The following is a 19,108-nucleotide window of genomic DNA, read 5'->3' on the forward strand; positions in this document are numbered from 1 at the left end:
AAATTACATTTTGAATGTCAATAAGACGTTTTTTGTCGGAAGGGGTAAGTGAACTTATTTTGCCAGCAATCATCTATTATACAAATAAAACATGGCCTCATGTTCTGACACTGAAATGGTGTCATCCACTCTCCCTATAAGGGCCCTTAATGAAATCGGGACACATTAAGTACATGTAATTATTACTTGCCAAACTGTACCTGCAGCATTTACAATATTGATTCATTCACCTTTTATCTGAGAGCCATACCCATGGATCATCAATTGAAAAGTCTCTAAATGTGTGCAGGAGCCAGTATATGATTTACAGCCCACTTCTACCACCCCGTTTGCCAACAAATTCATGAAATTCATTTCAAACATATATACCAATGTGTTCCTTAAACACTTAAACCTAACTTTACTTCATCCACAACGAACTCTGAAAAAGGGTTCCAGATAGAAAACAAGAACCGGTTTCATGGGGGCCATCTTGCTTTCCAAAACCTGGACTGGCTTTGTTTTTAATCTGACTCTTTTTCGGTGTCAGAATACATCCCGAGCATGCTAGTTGCCAGATTGGAGCAGGTGGATGCAGTGATGACCTAGGCAATGTGTGACATAGTCCTGTAGAGATTCCATGAAGAATGGGTTCCCAGAATTGCATGAGTGTATTGTGAGTGAGCCAACCAACGAGGATCAGATGGTCAGGCATGACGACTAACGACTAACCGTGTCATTATTCCCATGTTTATGCATTCAGTCACTGGTTTGTCTCAACTACCTGATTATTTACAGGCTGCCATGATATAACTGAAAAGTGGATTGTGCAGCACAATATTACGCATACATTCCTTTTTTGTGTTGTTTTGTTCATTGTTTAATGCTATCCTTAGCAATATTCCAGCTATATGATCCTATATTTGTGTTGCAATTACTAGTATAATCATCGAAGAATTCGAGCCGTGCACGTCAACAAGACAGACGAAAAGGTTGTAAAATAAATTTATTGACTAAAAAGACATCTAAAAACTATTTACAATGTATGACCCCTTTAGTAGTCGGTATATATCTGAACTGAGTAACATGGACTTCAGAGGCAAGAAATGTTTTCATAGGCACACACTGCTCCCAAGAGCCTCCCTTGCTTTTGTCCATCTGTTGCTCCTCAGCACTGTATCTCCCCCAGGGGGTGAATAGGATCTGAACCAATTCCTCTCTGCAATCCCCTCATCACGAGTCGAGGACTCCTGGAACACAGGATACAATTAGTCACTGAAGGAAAACATAATAAACTAACTAAAATGAAATAAACCATGGCTCCTTTGTCTATGACAGTGGTCTAACTAACTGCATTGTTAGATAAGAATAGGGTTTTGGATAAAACCCAAGAGTAATCTAAAGTATTGGTGACTAGTTTCGAGCTTGGGGGCTCTCATCAGACTGTCTTGGCACCTACGTATAGGGTCAGATACCTGCACAGACATGTTCTGAGTCCCACACATCACAGGTGAGGTGAGGTGAAATGGGGTTTAACGTTGCGTCCAAGATTATTGTACTTATATAGCGACGTGTATGTACGTGTGTGTGTGTTTGTGTGGCTGCTTGTACTAGTCCGGACTGATGCCGATTTATAGTGCTAGCTCACTGAGATACCATGCCGCAGTTTAACATGAATACCCCACTCAGACACAGTACACTGACTCCAAGCCGACCAGTCCTTGTTTTAGCCCCTTAATGCCGAGTGCCAGACAGGGTCACAACAAGTACCATCTTTTAACGTCTATTGGTATGACACGGTCGGGGATCGAACCATGGACCTTCCGCTCTACCACTAGGCCATGGAGGCGGTCCACCCATCACAGCATATACAAGGAAGCACACACTTAGAGACATCCTCGTGAAGGCGGCAATTACATACCCACCACTCAAACCACAAATCAGTTGCCCAACTGTCACCAACCTGGATGACAACTGTCACAAACAATCAGTTAACACCTACAGTAGCCATATAACAGGCAAAAAATACAAATGACAAATGCATTTCACCTGTACATTTAGAAACATAATCCATTTACTAAACTGCTCCAAATGTGGGAAACATTACGACAGAAACGAAACGACACTTCTGCATCAGAGTCAAGAACACTTTGCGATATCAACCACCAAAGGGACAAACCTGTTGTCAAACACTTTCATTCTGTAGGACACTCAACAAATCATACAACAGCTAAAAACAGACCCTGAGTCAGACCAAAGCACAGCTAGATGCCGATCCACTGAACTTAAATGGATTATTGATTTGAAAGCTCTCCACCGGCAAGGCATGAATGACAAGATCTAATCCTGGAATTCCCCCCCATCCCTTCATTGTCTAACTGCATTGTTAGCTAAAGGCTTGACTAGTATCTCTTAGATAAGCATGCAAACTTTCTTTCAACTTCAATAGTTTGCACTGAGCAAGAGCCATAACTCTGTAAACGATTAATTGACGGGACCAATTTTCACACTCAATCTTAACAAGTATCTCTTAGATAAGCATGCAAAATTTCATTCATGTAACTTCAGTAGTTTCTGAGAAAACTTGTCCCTATTTCACATAGTATGCACTAAGTGGAAAATCACTGAGCGAGGGCCACAACTTTGTAAAAATTGAATTTATGACATCAATTTTCGAACTCATTTGAGATCATGACCAGGAACACCAGGATGCAAACTTTAATTTCTCTAACTTAATTAGTTTTTGAGAAAACTTGTCCCCTTTGAGAAATGGACGGACGGACGTACTCTGTTCCTATATCCCCCACCCCACTTCATGGCGGGGTATAATAATTCATTATGTTGAAAAATGTTGTGACATGATCTGATATGTTCAATAGTTTAAGAAACAGACAAAGACCCATGACATAAGCTCACTTCAAGAGGAGCTAAAAAAACAAAATCCTCTTACCTTCTAAGAAAGCATAGCAATCTCTTGTGTCCAAAATGACATCTGTAACAGAAATCATGTTATTTACATCAGATCACTCATTCTCATTTAGCAATTTTGGTTCTAACATGTATAAAATCCAGAAATATTTAGACAAATCACTACCTAAAAATACCAACACAGAGTTAGAAATTGGCAGTAGTCCTATAGTCCTTGCCACACTGGGCCGCGAACAGCTGCAAGATTGTTGATGCGACGTTTTGCAAAAATTACTCACTCACTCACTTGCCAAACTGCCCAATACTTAAGGTATCATGAGGACTAGTAGAAAATTGCCCTTTTTAAGGGTTTAACTATATGTTATCATTATAAGGACTCGTGCTGCAACAGTAGCACACCTTTTTCTAGAACTTTCAAAATGTCTGAGTCGACTTTAATGAAATTGAACATATAAGAGGTAACGACCGAAATATCAGGCCAATTCTATTTGTTCGATTCAAATCTATAACTTCAACACAAAACTTCATTTGTTAATAGGGCAGAGATCATAATTATGTCTCTCCCGAAACACCACTGGCTCATCTGGAGATAGTATCCCACCATCAGAGACTATTATGTAAATACTGACAACATCTTCTTTTATCATCGTTCACCCTCGCAAGCAGCTCACCAAGCTTGGATGAAGCTGTGGCACAAAGCAATGCTGCAGTCGGTGTTGTTTGCACTAGTACGACAGGAATGTAGTCTAGGTACCTTTTTGTAAACACCAATGTTCCCTAGCTTGGCAATATGTATGCATGTCAAATATATAGAGGATATTTCATGTGTCAAGTGAAATGTCTTGTTTCTCCCATTTTGTCATGGGGGAGAAAGTGATATTTTCACGAGTGGCCTTGAAAATATCTCAAACACCTCCACCCTCCCTCTAGTCACGAGATGAGAGATACATCAACACATGTCATATCCTATATATTATATACTTTTTGTGTAGTTGTCTACAATTATATTTTTCATTACAAATTGAAACGTAAATTCTCTGTACTTAACATGCAGTGGTGTTTCACTAACCCTTGTAATTGTGACTTAAAAGGTAGTTCCTAGCTTGCAAAATCCTAACAAATATAAACAAAAGTAAAATAACATATTTGAGGTCACTAAAGTTCTTTATCATACATTTGGATAAGATCATAAACAAAACCAACAGCGGAATGTGGAACTAATGTAAAAAGGACACTTTGCAGGGAGGTAACTCTTGTATGACAATAGTTCCGTAAGTGTCATGTTCACTACAATGAAAATATCACTTTTCTCAACTTCCCACTGAAATATTAAACAGTGATTCCTGTTTCTGAACATGCTTAAGAAGTGTTCTGATTCAATTCTCCATTGTCTGGCATACGCGAAGGAGACAGTTTGGTGCCTTGTGAAAATAAACTTCAAGAGGGAATAAAATAGACAAACTGTTCATACTGCTGTGCTAGGATACAATCCTGTACTTTGATTTTGGTAAAGTAAATTTGTGTACACTGACAGGGGTCCTAGGTACATGTCTAGTATCTGTTCTGACTCCCCCAACAGTGCAATTTGCAATTGTCTGACAATGAGATAAAAAAAACTTTTCAGAAGACATACCTAAGTCTTTTCTCTGTAGTGTTTTCCTCTTCCCTTGTAGTGTCTTTGTTGCAGCATCCTTGGCTAACATCTGAATGAAGAGTTCCTGAAACAATAACAAATTTTAAAATTGGATCAAGATTGTTTATTTGTTGTTCAACACAGCACTCAATAATATCCCGGCGACATGGCGGCGGCCTGTAAATATCGAGTCTAGACTAAACAATCCAGTTTTTCATTGTTGAGCAACGATGAGACACAACCAAGTTGTCCATTCGTCACCACTCGCCCCTTTCCGTAACCTGCAAGAAGTCTCGTCCCCCTATCGATGAATGTTGTGTGCGAAAATACAACAAACCAATCAGAATGCGCGAATGATTTCAAGTTCTTCGGCAAAGAATCACTCGGAAATAATTTTTGATTTTACATATGCCTTGCATCTAAAAATATGCCAAAAACACAGTTAATGTGTTCTAGCCGGACCCTACAATCCACTAAATCCCCTCTTTTCACCAGGGAATAATCCAAGGGCCCTTGGTAAATGTGATCCCAATTTTGAGGAAGCCATCACGAGGGATATGCAAAAGCTGAAAGAGCAAGAGAATTGTTGCATAAATATGATAAATATGTCACAGTGGAATTCCTCTTTTGCGCATTGACATAAATAATTAAGTCTCCTGTTTTTTTTGTCATCCAAAGCCCACATCCAGATTGTGAAACCGCTTTGTGATGAGGTCTGCCACTGGGCTTTATTCCCATGTAGATCTACACAATAGGAAATCACAAAACAATGTCGCAGATGTAGTCGTTGGCAGAGGTTGGCACGCTCTCCAAATCCTGCAATCGAACGAATTCGGCACTGCAGTTCCCATGTTATTTATGAACAGGATGTTGATATGTTTTCAGGATTTTGATTTAACTATGAATAGACTCATAAGTCCAGCCAAATAAAACTCTATGATTCCTAGCCATGTATTCATGTCAGTTAACTCCCTTGCCTCGGGAAGATGGCCATAAACGAGACAAGGACAAGGGCAGGGTAATTAATTTGAGTACATTAGTGCATCAAAACCTCTGACCCACTCACCCATGTAATAATGGGCGGTACCTTGCCTTTAACTGTTTACTTTTTTATACTAAATACAACATACAGATCTAAATGCCTCGTAACGTAATTAGCATTTCTAGGTTCTATCAGTGACCATCAAATAGATATTAAAATAAAATATATTTCACGGTCTCTGTTTGTATACTGTAGAAATAATGATAATATGAAGACTGCGTATCAAACAAGCTCAAATTGTCACTGTTCAGAAATGATCGAAAACCGAACACAAAACAAATACCGCTGCTTTCGCCAAAGACACCACAGCTTCCTGGCTAGCTAGTGACACATCTGGGTCCGATTTAATAATGTGCTTGATTCTAGATAAGGGTAGCTTAAATAGCCGGTCAGATCCAGATTGTTCAGTTGTCTGAGACTGGATTTCCTCCTCGACAACTTGAGAAACTTCGTCTTCTCCCGCCATATTTCTGACGGTACAAAGAAAAACAAAGTCACTCAAGTTATACGAATTCAGAGTTTGAACATTTATGTGTAAACAATACACACCGAAAGTAATACAATTTTCGGTGTATTCATTTTAATCTTCTTGCGAAATATTACATTTTAATTTTACAAAATGGATATTGATATGTGTCTATTTTTAAAACCGCACTTCCTTTTCGCTCGAAAGTTCCCAATTTTAGTATTTATGTAAAGTGGGCGGGGTCATTGGTGGACTGGCATTGCGACCTCTAACAGCACGTACAGTCTGACCACAGCTGATAACAGTATGACACATAACGAAGAGAGAGCGAGTTGGATAAGAGAAGGGGCCATAGGGCTTGGAGGTAAAATTCAAATCACAATAATCAGCTGACACTGCGTGGATTTAATGGCATATTTCATATGCATGCCAGGGCACCTGCTAATTTGCTCGCTAGCTGGGCCATAGGCTCCTGAAGCATAGGGATATCACTGAAACACCGGAGCCATATGTATAGATTAATTATAAATAGACGTATGTTTATACGTGTGGGTCCGGTGTTTCAGTAATATTACTGTTCTGCTTCAGGGTACTGTTTATATATAGTCCAGTATTTTAGGAAACTTGTATCACTTTTCTGCTTCTGTGGGTGCAGTCAACAACGGCACCTCAGCAACACGTCACCGATTTCTTGGGCGAAAACGGCACCTCTATTTCTTATAACGATAAGAACGATTTATGATGTTGTATATGCTTTATTTACATGTTTTACTATGTTATGTTGTAGAATATATGATTTATTTACATATTCATTGTCTTGTCTTCGACAGTTATTGTTAACATTTCACAATTATTTGTGTTTGCAAGTGACCATGTGAGTTTAATTTAATTTAGCTTCATTTTTAGCATGTGATGTTTTCACAATACGTTTAGTTGCACCTCCCAATCAGAGTCGGTTAGTATATTAATTGGAGTGGAGGCTAATTTCTAATATAAACTTGCTTTAACATTTCACAATTATTGGTGCTTGCAAGTGACCTTAATTTTATTTCATTTATTTCAGGAGCAAGGTAAAAAAAAAATAAGGTGCCGTTATCGCTTTAGGCGATGTGACACCATTTTGCCAATCGGTGCTGTTTTTGCTCGGTGCTTTTTTCACTCAGTGACATTTTGCTGAGGTGCTGTTTCAGATGCATGTGAAGCCATGGACCCTAAATATAGGCCTCACTCAATAACACAACTTTGTGCTTTGTGTGAACTTGATATTGTCTTTTTACTGGGCAAACTTATTGCATTGAACTACCGTATTTGACGTAATAAGCACCCAGGGCGCTCGCAAAATTAGAATTAGGGGGCCCTTATTAGAACATTATTTTGTTGAGGAAAAACAGAGTTGAAAGATAAATTTTGTGATTTATGCTGACAGCTTGAAATGTTTATGTACAACAGATATATTTTTCCAGAATTTAATTTCATAAAGGGTGCATATAACACACAGGTGCGTATTATACGCGAATAGGGGAAGGAAGCGGTGTGTATTATATGCGAATAGGGGTCGGTAGGGGTGCTAATTGGGATTGTTCACTAGCCAATATATTAGCAAATCTCGCAAAACGTCGAATATGGTATTTAACTACAATACAAATTGATGATATTATTCCTGCTAATCCAGTGTCACATGGGGAGGCGATCAAATTGGTTGGGTGCACCATGGTCAGGCTTGCCTGTTTGTATGTCATTGTACTCAACTGCTTTGATCATTGGTCACAATACTGGTCACAATATTGGATTGTCTGGTCCAGACTTGATTCTTTACAGAACGCTGTCATATAGCAGGAATATTGTTGAGTGCAAAGTTTAACAACAAACAAACAAACCAAATATATTTATGCAATAGAATGAAATCTAACATAATGTCTGCCTTAAACATGTTTGAGTCTTTGTCATCACAAATATATGATAAATATGTCATGTATTTGAACATGTTGAAGCAATTTAGAACCTGAATCTGATATTCTGCCTGGTGTAAGGGATTTATCTAGACCTGCTCAGAGGCTGATGTAAGGCACCAGCAAATATCATTAAAAATTCCCAATTTGGTACCAACAATTTCCCAATTCATGTTACAATGTAGTAATATGTATAACTAAAAACTCATTTTAAGGCCTTGTAGAAGTAACCTGTATTCACTTATAACAAGACCAATAAATAGGAACAGGTTTAGTTAGCCATATCTTGTCATGAATATTTAGAGTCTCTATAGTGGTAACAAAAGCTCTGTTGCTCATATTGAATGTTAAGGTACATCCTCTCTCCTCATGTGTCTGACTTGCTTCACAAAATCTGTGAAGGAGTATCTGGCTTAATCATCTTGCTATTGTATTCTCTTGATCACAGTGGGAGTTCTGTATGGCATCACAAATGTTTGTGTGGGGCATCCCTTCGACACTCTCAAGACAAAGATGCAGGCCCAGGTGGGATTTGAGAAAACAAACATGATACAGACGTTTGCACAGACACTCAAGACACAGGGAGTCCGAGGGTTGTACAGGTAGGCAAACTGTCATGATTCTACAGACACTCAAGACATAGGGAGTCCGAGGGTTGTACAGGTAGGCAGACTGTCATGATTCTACAGACCCTCAAGACATAGGAAGTTTAAGGTTGTACAGGTAGGCAGACTGTCATGATTCTACAGACGCTCAAGACATAGGGAGTTTAAGGTTGTACAGGTAGGCAGACTGTCATGATTCTACAGACCCTCAAGACATAGGGAGTCCGAGGGTTGTACAGGTAGGCAAACTGTCATGATTCTACAGACGCTCAAGACACAGGGAGTCCGAGGGTTGTACAGGTAGGCGAACTGTCATGATTCTACAGACGCTCAAGACACAGGGAGTCCGAGGGTTGTACAGGTAGGCAGACTGTCATGATTCTACAGACACTCAAGACACAGGGAGTCCGAGGGTTGTACAGGTAGGCGAACTGTCACTTGGTTTGAGATAACAGGGTTTGACTGTATGCTCTGTGATAGGTAAGTGATTATAAATGTTTACCATCGAATTGGAGATTATCCTGCTACCTGAGACAGGTGGTACCGGTGTGCAGACCAGATGCCGTGGTTACCACTATAACCTCATCGCCATGGTAACATATACTGTTTTTGTTTTGCCAGAGGCTGTATCCCTCCCCTGTGGGGGTCTGGGATCTACCGGTCAACACAGTTTGCTGTTTTTGAGGGCATGTAAGTGTGATTTGGAACAACATATTTTAAAAAAGTCAAATGATATACCATTTTTCAAGAAATCAAAATATGTCAGTGGCAGCTTTTGTTTTAAGAAGCTGCTGAAAAACATTAGTTTATCACTGAAAAATGTGATGAGGCACTCTCTAATTAATTACTCAACAAAATATCCTCTAAATGTACCACTGCTTCAGCCAATTGGTCCCTATAGCAACCCATGCAGGTCTTAAGAGGCAGCTGCATCAGATAGTCAGACTCAGAGACTTGGTTGAAAGCATGTCATCGTACCAAAGGATGGGGATTGTTGCTCATAATATCAATCACTGGATTGTCTGGTCCAGACTTTATTATTTACAGGCCACTGTCATATGGCTTGAATATTGCTGAAGGCAGAGTTAAACAAAGAAACAAGCTATGTTATAACTTCATGTGTTTCCTTATCTTGGTGGACAATCATTCTGACCAATCAACACGGTTTGGATTCCAGGTACACGTTGATGGACACGCCTGGCTGGCGGTACGAGGTGCCGGGATCGGGAGGCGTGCAGCTGTCAGTAGTAGCTTCTCTTGTAGTAGGGGATGGAAGTCATTATTTCACTCTCAGACATTGCTTAAAATCAAAAGCAAAAATGAAATAGATACTTTTTTAAATTATTTATTTTTATAGAATGAAATGATTTTTAAATGAAGATGTGTCATAAAAGAGATAAACAATGTCCGATAGGAGACAGTTTGACCATATCCCTGGCAAAATGTTTTTAGATATGAAATGCATGTATAAAACGATCTGGTCATACATACTGAAGTCAACTTGAAACTTGAAACATATAGAGCGAGTGAGTGAGTTGGGTTTAACGCCGCTTTTAACAGAATTCCAGTTATATCACGGCGTGTCAGTTTAATGTGGGAGGAAAGCCCGAAGTGATGCAGGTCTCAGACGTTTACCCTTAGGTGAAACCCACGAGCACGGGTATGGTGCTGACAAACCTAGAAACATAATTGGGGGCGAACCGGGATTCGAACCCACAATCATAGGTTTCTGGCCTGCCTAAGGGACGCAACTCTGCACAGCGAATCTCGGCCCCTTAGACGACTGGGCCACCCGTGCCCCCTCAAATGTATAGAAGTCAGAATTAATGCCTGTATAGTCAGAAAGAAATACAAACATGAGTCACTTATAGTGTAACCGGAGATCTAGATAACTTTTCCCATTAAACAAAATCACGTGACCAGCCACAAGTCCAGTTAGTCTTGTGTTCCCATGGGTCCCAGGCGTAGAGCCAGGTGAGCATCAGTGGATTGGCACTACCTGTTTTGTTTGGTTTAATGTGTAGAAAGAATTAATTAAACTGGTCTGTCCTTTTCATGTAAATGTTTCTGAGTGTGTTTTGTGCTGTCTGAGTCTGCATGATGCTTGTGTTGTGTCGACAGCCGGGTGCTGGGGGCAGGTGCCATCGCGTCCACGTCCAGGGCCATCATAGAAACACCTCTAGAATATGCCAAGGTTTGTTCTTACTTCTATCCTGTATAATGCACTGTAGCCTGGGACCCGTGAAGATCTGGGGTAGAATAGGTCTTCTCCCATGTTTGCCATAAAAGGCAAATATTCTTATCGTAAGAAGCGACAAACAGGATCGGATGGTCAGGCTTGCTGACTTGGTTGATGCATGTCATCGTATCCTAATTGCATAGAACCCACGAAGATCCGGGGTAGAATAGGTCTTCAGCAACACAGTCCTGCTGTAAAAGGCGACTATGCTTGTCGTAAGAGGCATGGGTTGCTGAAGACCTATTCTACCCCGGATCTTCACGGGTCGATGCTGAGTAAGCAATATGTGTTCTCACATTGTATGGGTCAGAAGCATGGCTGATCTGGATCTCCAATATGTTGATACGAGGCTTCTTGTAATGATTCTATATGGATTGTCACTATTTCTATATCATTTGTTGGACTAGGTACGAGGACAGACAAACCAGAAGTGGAAGCTCAGCAAGGTGTACACGGTAAGTCTATATGTGTATCCATTCATCAAATTGTGCTCACTCCAACTCTCAATCCTCATCTTCCCCAGGGCAAGGGACTATAAAAGTCCAATTTCCACCAATTGGCTGGACTAACGAGTCTATGCATAGTCCTATCAATATTGTGTAACAAAATTGACATCCGGTTCGTAAAATGCCGTGCAGATTTCAGCGTAGTTCGGCAAGGGATTGGACTATGCATAGACTCGTTATTCGAGCCAAAATATAACTCCATAATTACAGCCTAGTTCGGCAAGGGTGGAAACTGGACTTATACAGTCAGTTAACTCCCTTGCCTCTGGAAGATGCTCACTCCTACACTCTCATTCTCTCGATCACTCACTCACTGTCAGTCACTCACTCACTCACTCACTGTCAGTCACTCACTCATTTTTATCCTGCACGATTTCTATGAATGAACATACTGTTTCCCCTCACCTAGGGCTTCGGTGTGACCTGGTGTCGGACGATGGGGCTGATGTGTACCTACTTTATGTTGGTGGATTCAGGAAGGCGACACTTCCCTGAACACTTCAAGAAGCCCCTGATTGGTCCATTCCTTACATCTGGCATTGCGGCGACACTGGCGTGGTGGATTGTTTGGCCACTGGAGTACATGAAGTGCCAGGTGCAGTGTGACTATGGCAGGTCAGTTGGCTTATGTTATCAGAAGCCGTCCATTGGCCTCCATACACTTTGGACTTTTTCTCTGAAATGGCTTCATGGCCAGATGAAATTTTGTGGATGTTTGTTATTATAAGTGGGCTAGGGGCAGTCGGGTAGCCTAGTGGTTAAAGTGTTTGCTCGTCACGCCAAAGGCCAGGGTTTGGTTCATCATATGTGTACAATGTGTGAAGCCCATTTCTGGTGTTCCCTGTCGTGATATTGCTGGAATATTGCTAAAAGTGGCGAAAAACCAACTCAGTGAGTTGATGGATTAGGTTGTCAGGCTCTGTGACTTGTTTAATAGTACCCTGAAAGTGTGGATCCTTGCTTATAATATTATAATATTCTTTACAGACCGCCGTTGTATAGCTGGAATGTTGTTGAGTGCGGCAGTAAACAACAAACAAAAAATATTAACTGATGTTGAACTGACGTTAGGGGGCAATCGGGTAGCCTAGTGGTTAAAGTGTTTGCTTGTCACGCCGAAGACCCGGGTTCGATTCCCGATATGGGTACATTGTGTGAAGCCCATTTCTGGTGACCCTGCCATGATATTGCTGGAATATTGCTAAAAGCGGCGTAAAACCATACTCACTCACTCACTGAACTGACCTTAACCATTTTTGAGTGAGGAACATTTTACGTCTGCTTTTTTTTGCAGGCATGTGTCGGTGATGGAGCGGATGAGAATCATCGTGCGGGAGAGAGGCGGGGTGCTGGCTCTGTATCGCGGTCTGATGCCTGGCACCATCCGCAGCTTCCTGGCTAACGGAACCAGCATGATGGTGATGTCCTTCGCCCAGAGGATTGTCTCGGAGTGGGGTCTGAGGGGTTGACTGTAATCTCACAAACAAGTAGTGAGTGGGTTGGGGCTAAATACACCTTTCAACAGTTTGGCATCAAAGAATGGCAGCTTTATGTGAGAGGAAAGTCTGAAGAGTATCTGTCAGCCCCACATACACTGTCCCTTATATCGTACACACTTATCCACATACACTGCCTTGTATACATCTCCGTATACACTACCGTGTGCACACTCCGGCGCAGTGGTGACTCAGCATAACACCACTGCCACAGGCTAATTTGCATATCACATGACCGGACTTTTCTCTTGTTTGTAAACAAACACGCTTTTTCAGAAATCAGTATAGAACGGACTAATGCAAGTATTTGGGGGCGCTTAACATATTGTTATGCATAATAATATAGATATGCTACTACCACTGCGACAGTGAATTTCATGACAATATATATTTATACATCAAAGTGACCGTATCGCTAGCTCTCCGTTGGGCTTCGAAGACTGCACGTGGAGCTGTGCAACCAATGTAAACAAAGGATAACTACGCAAAAACAAATAGATTTTCACGTATTAGGATACTTTCTTAATGAACCGTAACCATTCTTTGACATTTGTTTATGAAAATGTGTAGACTTGTCAAACATGAAACGGATGAAAAGCATATGCAATATCTTGAATGAACTGTGAAAGATGTGACGAATCGTCACATGGCGCTGGCCTGTGGCAGAGGTACTATGCTGGCTGGCTGCCGGTCGCATGGAACTCTGGGTAGGAGAGTGTACCGTGTGTACGATGCCTTGTATACATCTCCGTATACATTTCCCTGGAAGCAATCTCAGACATTGTTAAAGGCAGCATAATACTCAGAGCTCAATTCGTTTTGGACCACCTTGACTTCAATCTACCATTGTTTTCCTTTGACCATATTATATTTGTTCTGCTACATATCCCCCGGCATTCAGTATTCAAGTTGCTGAATGGTAGGCCATTAGCGGGAGATGCCAGGGTCATTGAGCCCTTACCTGTGAAAAGAAGGAGTTTCCCTCTGAAATTTTGTGATAGGATATCCATATTGCTCAGAAGTGAAGGATCTATGACCCATGCCTACTGACAATCTCAGAGCTAAGTCAAAATGTATTCCTCATGGCAGTGTTTTACCTTGACCTACAAATCTAGGGGTACAGGGGACCCCAATACTTATTTTCAAGGGTCCTTATATGAAATATGAGGGTCCTGTAAAGTAATGAAATCATGTGTAGTTTAGGATTTGCTAAGTACTTTTATAACAGGACCTTTGTCAAACATTGGGTAGAATGAATGTATAATGTGCGTCCCTCGGTATGCAATATTGTTATTTTTCTGTGTCCATTCTATATATTTGTTCGTACCTCGCTCATGGTCGCTCCATCTCCTAATTCTGTGGACATACCATTTTGAAGTGAGTATATTAATTGAATGTGTTAACCATGCGAACTCAAGCACCCTGTATTATGTGAACTCTGTATGCAAAGGTGTGAATGTGTTGTGTTTGTTGGAGGGGATTTTTATATATACTACTCAAAAGAAGTTAAAGAACACCAATTTGTTTTCATATTATTATAGCAAATCTGTTATGGCTGGCGGGTATCGCAACACACTGCCTTCAGATTGTGAGTGTTCTTTAATTTGTTTGGAGTAGAGTATGTGTGATAAAGGTGTTTTAACATGTTAAATGTGTGATCATCATACTTTTTTCAGAGTGTATATTTTAAGAAGAATCAATCTCATTAAAATCAGATCTTAGTTCTCGCTGCCGCTAAACAAAGATCTGAGGACATCCCATTACGGGTCACGTCAGACCGACCTTTCGCAAACTCTGACCGACCAATGGAATTACTGACAAGAAGTCGACATTAGCCAATCAGAAGGCAGCTTTCTCGTGCTTTACGGCACTAATTTCAAATTGGCGACTACGCTTGAAACATATTTTGACAAATTCTCGCTTAAAAATTTGAAACCTGAACAAAAGTACATTCTCGAATGGCTAATATATGTTCTAGATTGTATAGAATCAGTCGTTAAGCCCGTAACTATCGTTCGGAATACCCTGTTTTAAAGTTTTCGAGGCTGCATGATTAGAATCACATTCCGACTCTCACTTTCATGATCTGGTAAGCGACGCTCTGATTGGTCGGATGAAAGGTTGTTCTGACGTGACCCCTAATGGGATGTCCTCAGATCTTTGTTTAGCGGTAGCGAGAACTAAGATCTGATTTTAATGAGATTGAAGAAGAATGAATCAAATACTCCAGTTACATGACTCACAGGTCGACTGTGGTTGAAATCACAAAGGAACAAACCGTTTAATAATCTCATTGGGGCCAGGGAATATTTTAAGGAAAAGAATATATTTCCAACCACTGTTTTACGATTTCTTTCCATGAAAGAAACCGATCAAGGTTGTTCTTGTGACAAATGGTTTCTTTTTGCAGGTTAAGGTCATGCAAACAATATTTTTTTGCGAAATTTATTTTATGAAAAAAAATCCGAGCCTCCCAAAATATCAGATGTTCAGCCCCTATCTGTTACTCTGCTTATTTTATTTAGTTAAATCTATCCATTTGCCCGCTTGAATATGTACCAATCAAAAGAAGTTACATCACACCCGATTTTACCATATGACTATAGTTAAGCTGTCATGGCTGCTTCTAATTGTGGGCTTGTTTAACTTGTTTTTAGGAGTATATATCACACCTTGGGGTTGGGTGGGGGTGGAAATAACAAAGTTTTATTTTTATAAAAAAAATAACCTCTACATTCAGTCATAAGACATAAATCTGCCTATAGCTTTGTTTTTTTCCACAGCAGGGCACAATCATGCATCAGTCACATTTGCTCTACAGCTAGGATACGACAGACCTAGCCCCCCGAAATCGAGAGATACCTGCAGCGGGCCGCAGAGTCGCCCTAGGGCGTATCACTATCTATTATAGGCCGTAGGGGTTGACGTGGGATTATGGCACAGAGTTATAACTTTTTTAATTTCTAGTCACGCCGTAGTAAATAGACAATTAGACACGCTGTAGCCATGCCGTAGAGCAGTTCCACGGCGACCATACATTGGGCATACGGTGGCCTAGCGTTTGCCGTGCGGCTGCCCTGTGCAGCGGCTACCTTGGTATTTGTCAAAAATACGCCGTGCGGCTACCCTAACATATGTGACTGCTACAGTATGTGACCGTGGGAATGCTGCGACGGCCCTATAATTGCTATTGGCTGTAGATATTTTCGACCACACGACCGCGCCACACGGCAATTGTGACTGAGGCATAACAATCAGTTTTAAACAAAACTTTTACATGTCTTTAGCAAGCAACTTATTAGTTGTATTCCCAACCAAAGAGGTTTTTTTTTAGTTCCTTTTTTATATTTTTTCACCAACACATCTTCTTTTTCGGACTTGTATCGCCTCAGCAATATTCGAGGTGCATGACCACAGTCTGTGAGTATATAGTCTGGACCACACAACCCATTGATTGACATGATGCACAATGATCTATGCAATTAGGATATGATGAGGAAATGATGAAACCCATGAAGATCCGGGGTTGACTGGGTCTTCATCAACCCATGCTTGTCGTCAGAGGCGACTATGCTTGTAAGAGGCGACTAATGGGATCGGGTGGTCAGGCTCGCTGTCTTGGGTGATGCATATCATCATATCCCAATAACGTGGATCACTGGATTGTCTGATCCAGACTCGATTATTTACAGACCCCCGTCATATATCTGGCATATTGTGTTGAACAACAAATAAACAAAAGGATACGACATGTATCAACCAAGTCAGTGAGTATGACCACCCAGTCCTGTTAGTCACCTCCTACAACAAGCATGGGTTGCCGAAGACCAATTCTAACAAGGATTTTCATGTGATCTTTTTTTTCTAAAGCTGAGCATGGATAAGAAAACCAATATTATATATATATAGCTCACCTGGGTATCACCCTTGTCCCAGATGCTATGGATTTTTCTTCACCCTGCCCACTGTAAACGCAAAACTCAAAACGTGCCTCATCCACAGATCATGAAGGTTTAACATGTGAAGATGGTAAACAGTTTTTATTTTTATTTTAGGCAAGATTATTTCTTTCAGGTATTTTTTGGAAAATAATACATTTTAAAAACATCACAATCACTGGTAATGAGTTGGATGACAATTGGTCATGTGGTACTTATTCTGGTTGGGATATTTACGGAGAGGTGGAATGTTTTTTAAATAAATGGGAAAACCATCTTGGATCATACGTCAATATATTTTGAATGTGATATTTTTAACTTTGTTTTGCTATTTTCTTGTCAGCATTTAATCTGATAACTAACTCAATATTTTTTGTTCAATATGTTTATTAACAACCACTTATTCACTTTGAATAAAATATTTTCACTATTTATCTGCTGTCCTCGATCCACAACATAACCAAATGGTCACACTGTCTTGTGAACAGATCAGCAAGCATGTCTGGAGCAATCAACAACTTACACTTACTGGTAGCAAACAGGGAAATATTGAATTTTCATATGCTGTTAAGGGGTGGTTGGGTAGCCTAGTGGTTAAAGCGTTGGCTCGTCACGCCGAAGACCCGGGTTCGATTCCCGACATGGGTACAATGTGTGAAGCCCATTTCTGGTGTCCCCCGCCGTGATATTGCTGGAATATTGCTAAAAGCGGCGTAAAACCATACTCACTCACTCATATGGTGTTCACAAGTAAGGATTTGTGACTGTGACTGTGACTGAAGTGGGTGTGACTACTGGAAATCCTAACACAGCTGACAGCTGGGAAAAACTTGGTCAGTACATCCGTAAGTGAGGCCATTGTTTTCTCGGGGGCACAGGTGGCCCAGTCATCTAAGGCGCCAGAAGCCTAGGATTGTGGGTTCAAATCTTGTTTCCCTCAATTATGGTTCTAGGTTTGTCAGTACATACCTGTACTCGTGGGTTTCACCAAAGTGGTAAACGTCTGAGACCTGCATCACTTCAGGCTTTTCTCCCACATTAAGCTGACACGCCGTGATATAACTGGGATATTGTTAAAAGCGACGTGAAGCAAACTCGCTCACACATTGTATTCTCATCATAAAGATGGCTCCACACAAGGACAACCAGGAACTATGCATGAAGGATACCTTGCACCATGACATTCGTTTCACACTAGGTAGGACAGATATCAGTGTGGAAGCGATGGTGTATGTTGTTTAACGCTGCAGTCTGCAATATTTCACCAATATAGTGGACACTGGTAAATAATTAAGTTTAAGCCAGACAAACCAGTGGTTGATATTATGAGCAACATCCTACTTCACCAAGCCCGACCACAAGATTGGTTTTCGTCACCTCTTAGGACAAGCACAGATTGCCGCTGCCTAATTCTATACCGAATTCCTGAGTTTTGTTTGTTTGTTGTTTAACACCGCACTCAGCAATATTCCATCCATATGATGGCAGTCTGTAAATAATCGAGTCTGGACCAGACAATCCAGTGATTGACATCCTGAGCATCGATCCACACAATTGGGATACAATGACATACATCAACCAAAGTGTAAAAAGACAAAATATGAATTCAGCAGTCATTAAAATATCTTGCAGAGTATTCTTTTTTCTTATCAGAATATGCACAAATAAAAAACCTGGCCACAAAAAAAAATACAAATGTGGTCTTGAAGCTTTACACTGCAGGTACAACCCCACACTTACACCTGGACACATCTGAACTGAAAATGGAAGCACCCATTACAAATTAAACAAAGTTAAGCTATGTGGTTATTAAATTATGATAGTGGATCAGAGAATATGATTTCATTAATATTCTGATGAAGTCATTTTTGTCTCTTCACACTGAATTGTTCCTGCTGAATTGTTTGATGGTGGTCATCCATTACATGGTCTGGGGCAGTCTGCTACTTTGTCACTACTTACTGACCTTACTGGTTTTTCCTCAGAAAGGAGAAGACAGCAATTTTTGGGGAAGATTTGAAAGGCAAAATAATTCTTTTGAACGCCATTCATTAAAAACAAAACAAATATATTTTCCTTGGTTGCAATTTCACCAAGAACTATACCAATCTTGGGTTCCAAATAAGCTGCTGCCAATGTGTTTTGGTCTACAAGAAGCTAATGAAACAAATCAACCATGTTCCTTCGATAACAATTTATTTCTTAATTGCATACCAGTACATCCACAATCATGAAATGATACTGCAATATCCAAAATAATACATACATATAATTCAAGCATATTCCATATGAGCACTGACCTGAGGTAAGATCCACATTCCTACTGT

At 40.5% G+C, this 19,108-nt stretch overlaps 2 protein-coding genes across 3 annotated transcripts; one reads left to right on the plus strand and one right to left on the minus strand.

The window, feature by feature from the left end:
- Window positions 1-968: 968 nt before the first annotated feature.
- LOC124133178 (DNA polymerase epsilon subunit 4-like) lies at window positions 969-6,079 on the minus strand. Its single transcript, XM_046497441.2, has 4 exons — window positions 5,866-6,079; window positions 4,541-4,625; window positions 2,930-2,971; window positions 969-1,229 (listed from the first exon to the last, which is right to left on the minus strand). Exons 1-4 carry the CDS (start codon window positions 6,046-6,048, stop codon window positions 1,213-1,215), a joined length of 327 nt encoding a protein of 108 aa, XP_046353397.1. The 5' UTR covers window positions 6,049-6,079; the 3' UTR covers window positions 969-1,212.
- Window positions 6,080-6,258: 179 nt separating this feature from the next.
- On the plus strand, window positions 6,259-13,421 carry LOC124133175 (mitochondrial ornithine transporter 1-like). Of its 2 annotated transcripts, XM_046497437.2 has the most exons (8): window positions 6,259-6,412; window positions 8,446-8,599; window positions 9,224-9,292; window positions 9,780-9,842; window positions 10,724-10,796; window positions 11,249-11,296; window positions 11,757-11,962; window positions 12,642-13,420. In XM_046497437.2, the coding sequence occupies exons 1-8, from the start codon at window positions 6,355-6,357 to the stop codon at window positions 12,814-12,816; spliced, it is 846 nt and encodes a 281-aa protein (XP_046353393.2). In that variant the 5' UTR covers window positions 6,259-6,354; the 3' UTR covers window positions 12,817-13,420. The 2 variants fall into 2 exon arrangements, with proteins under 2 accessions (XP_046353393.2, XP_048256459.1); XM_048400502.1 differs by lacking the exons at window positions 6,259-6,412; window positions 8,446-8,599 and adding an exon at window positions 8,848-9,024 and having other exon boundaries at window positions 12,642-13,421.
- The last annotated feature ends 5,687 nt before the right edge of the window (window positions 13,422-19,108 follow it).

This window comes from Haliotis rufescens, unplaced genomic scaffold, assembly GCF_023055435.1.
Source record: "Haliotis rufescens isolate VD_foot unplaced genomic scaffold, xgHalRufe1.0.p SCAF_2, whole genome shotgun sequence".
NCBI classification, from domain to species: domain Eukaryota; kingdom Metazoa; phylum Mollusca; class Gastropoda; order Lepetellida; family Haliotidae; genus Haliotis; species Haliotis rufescens.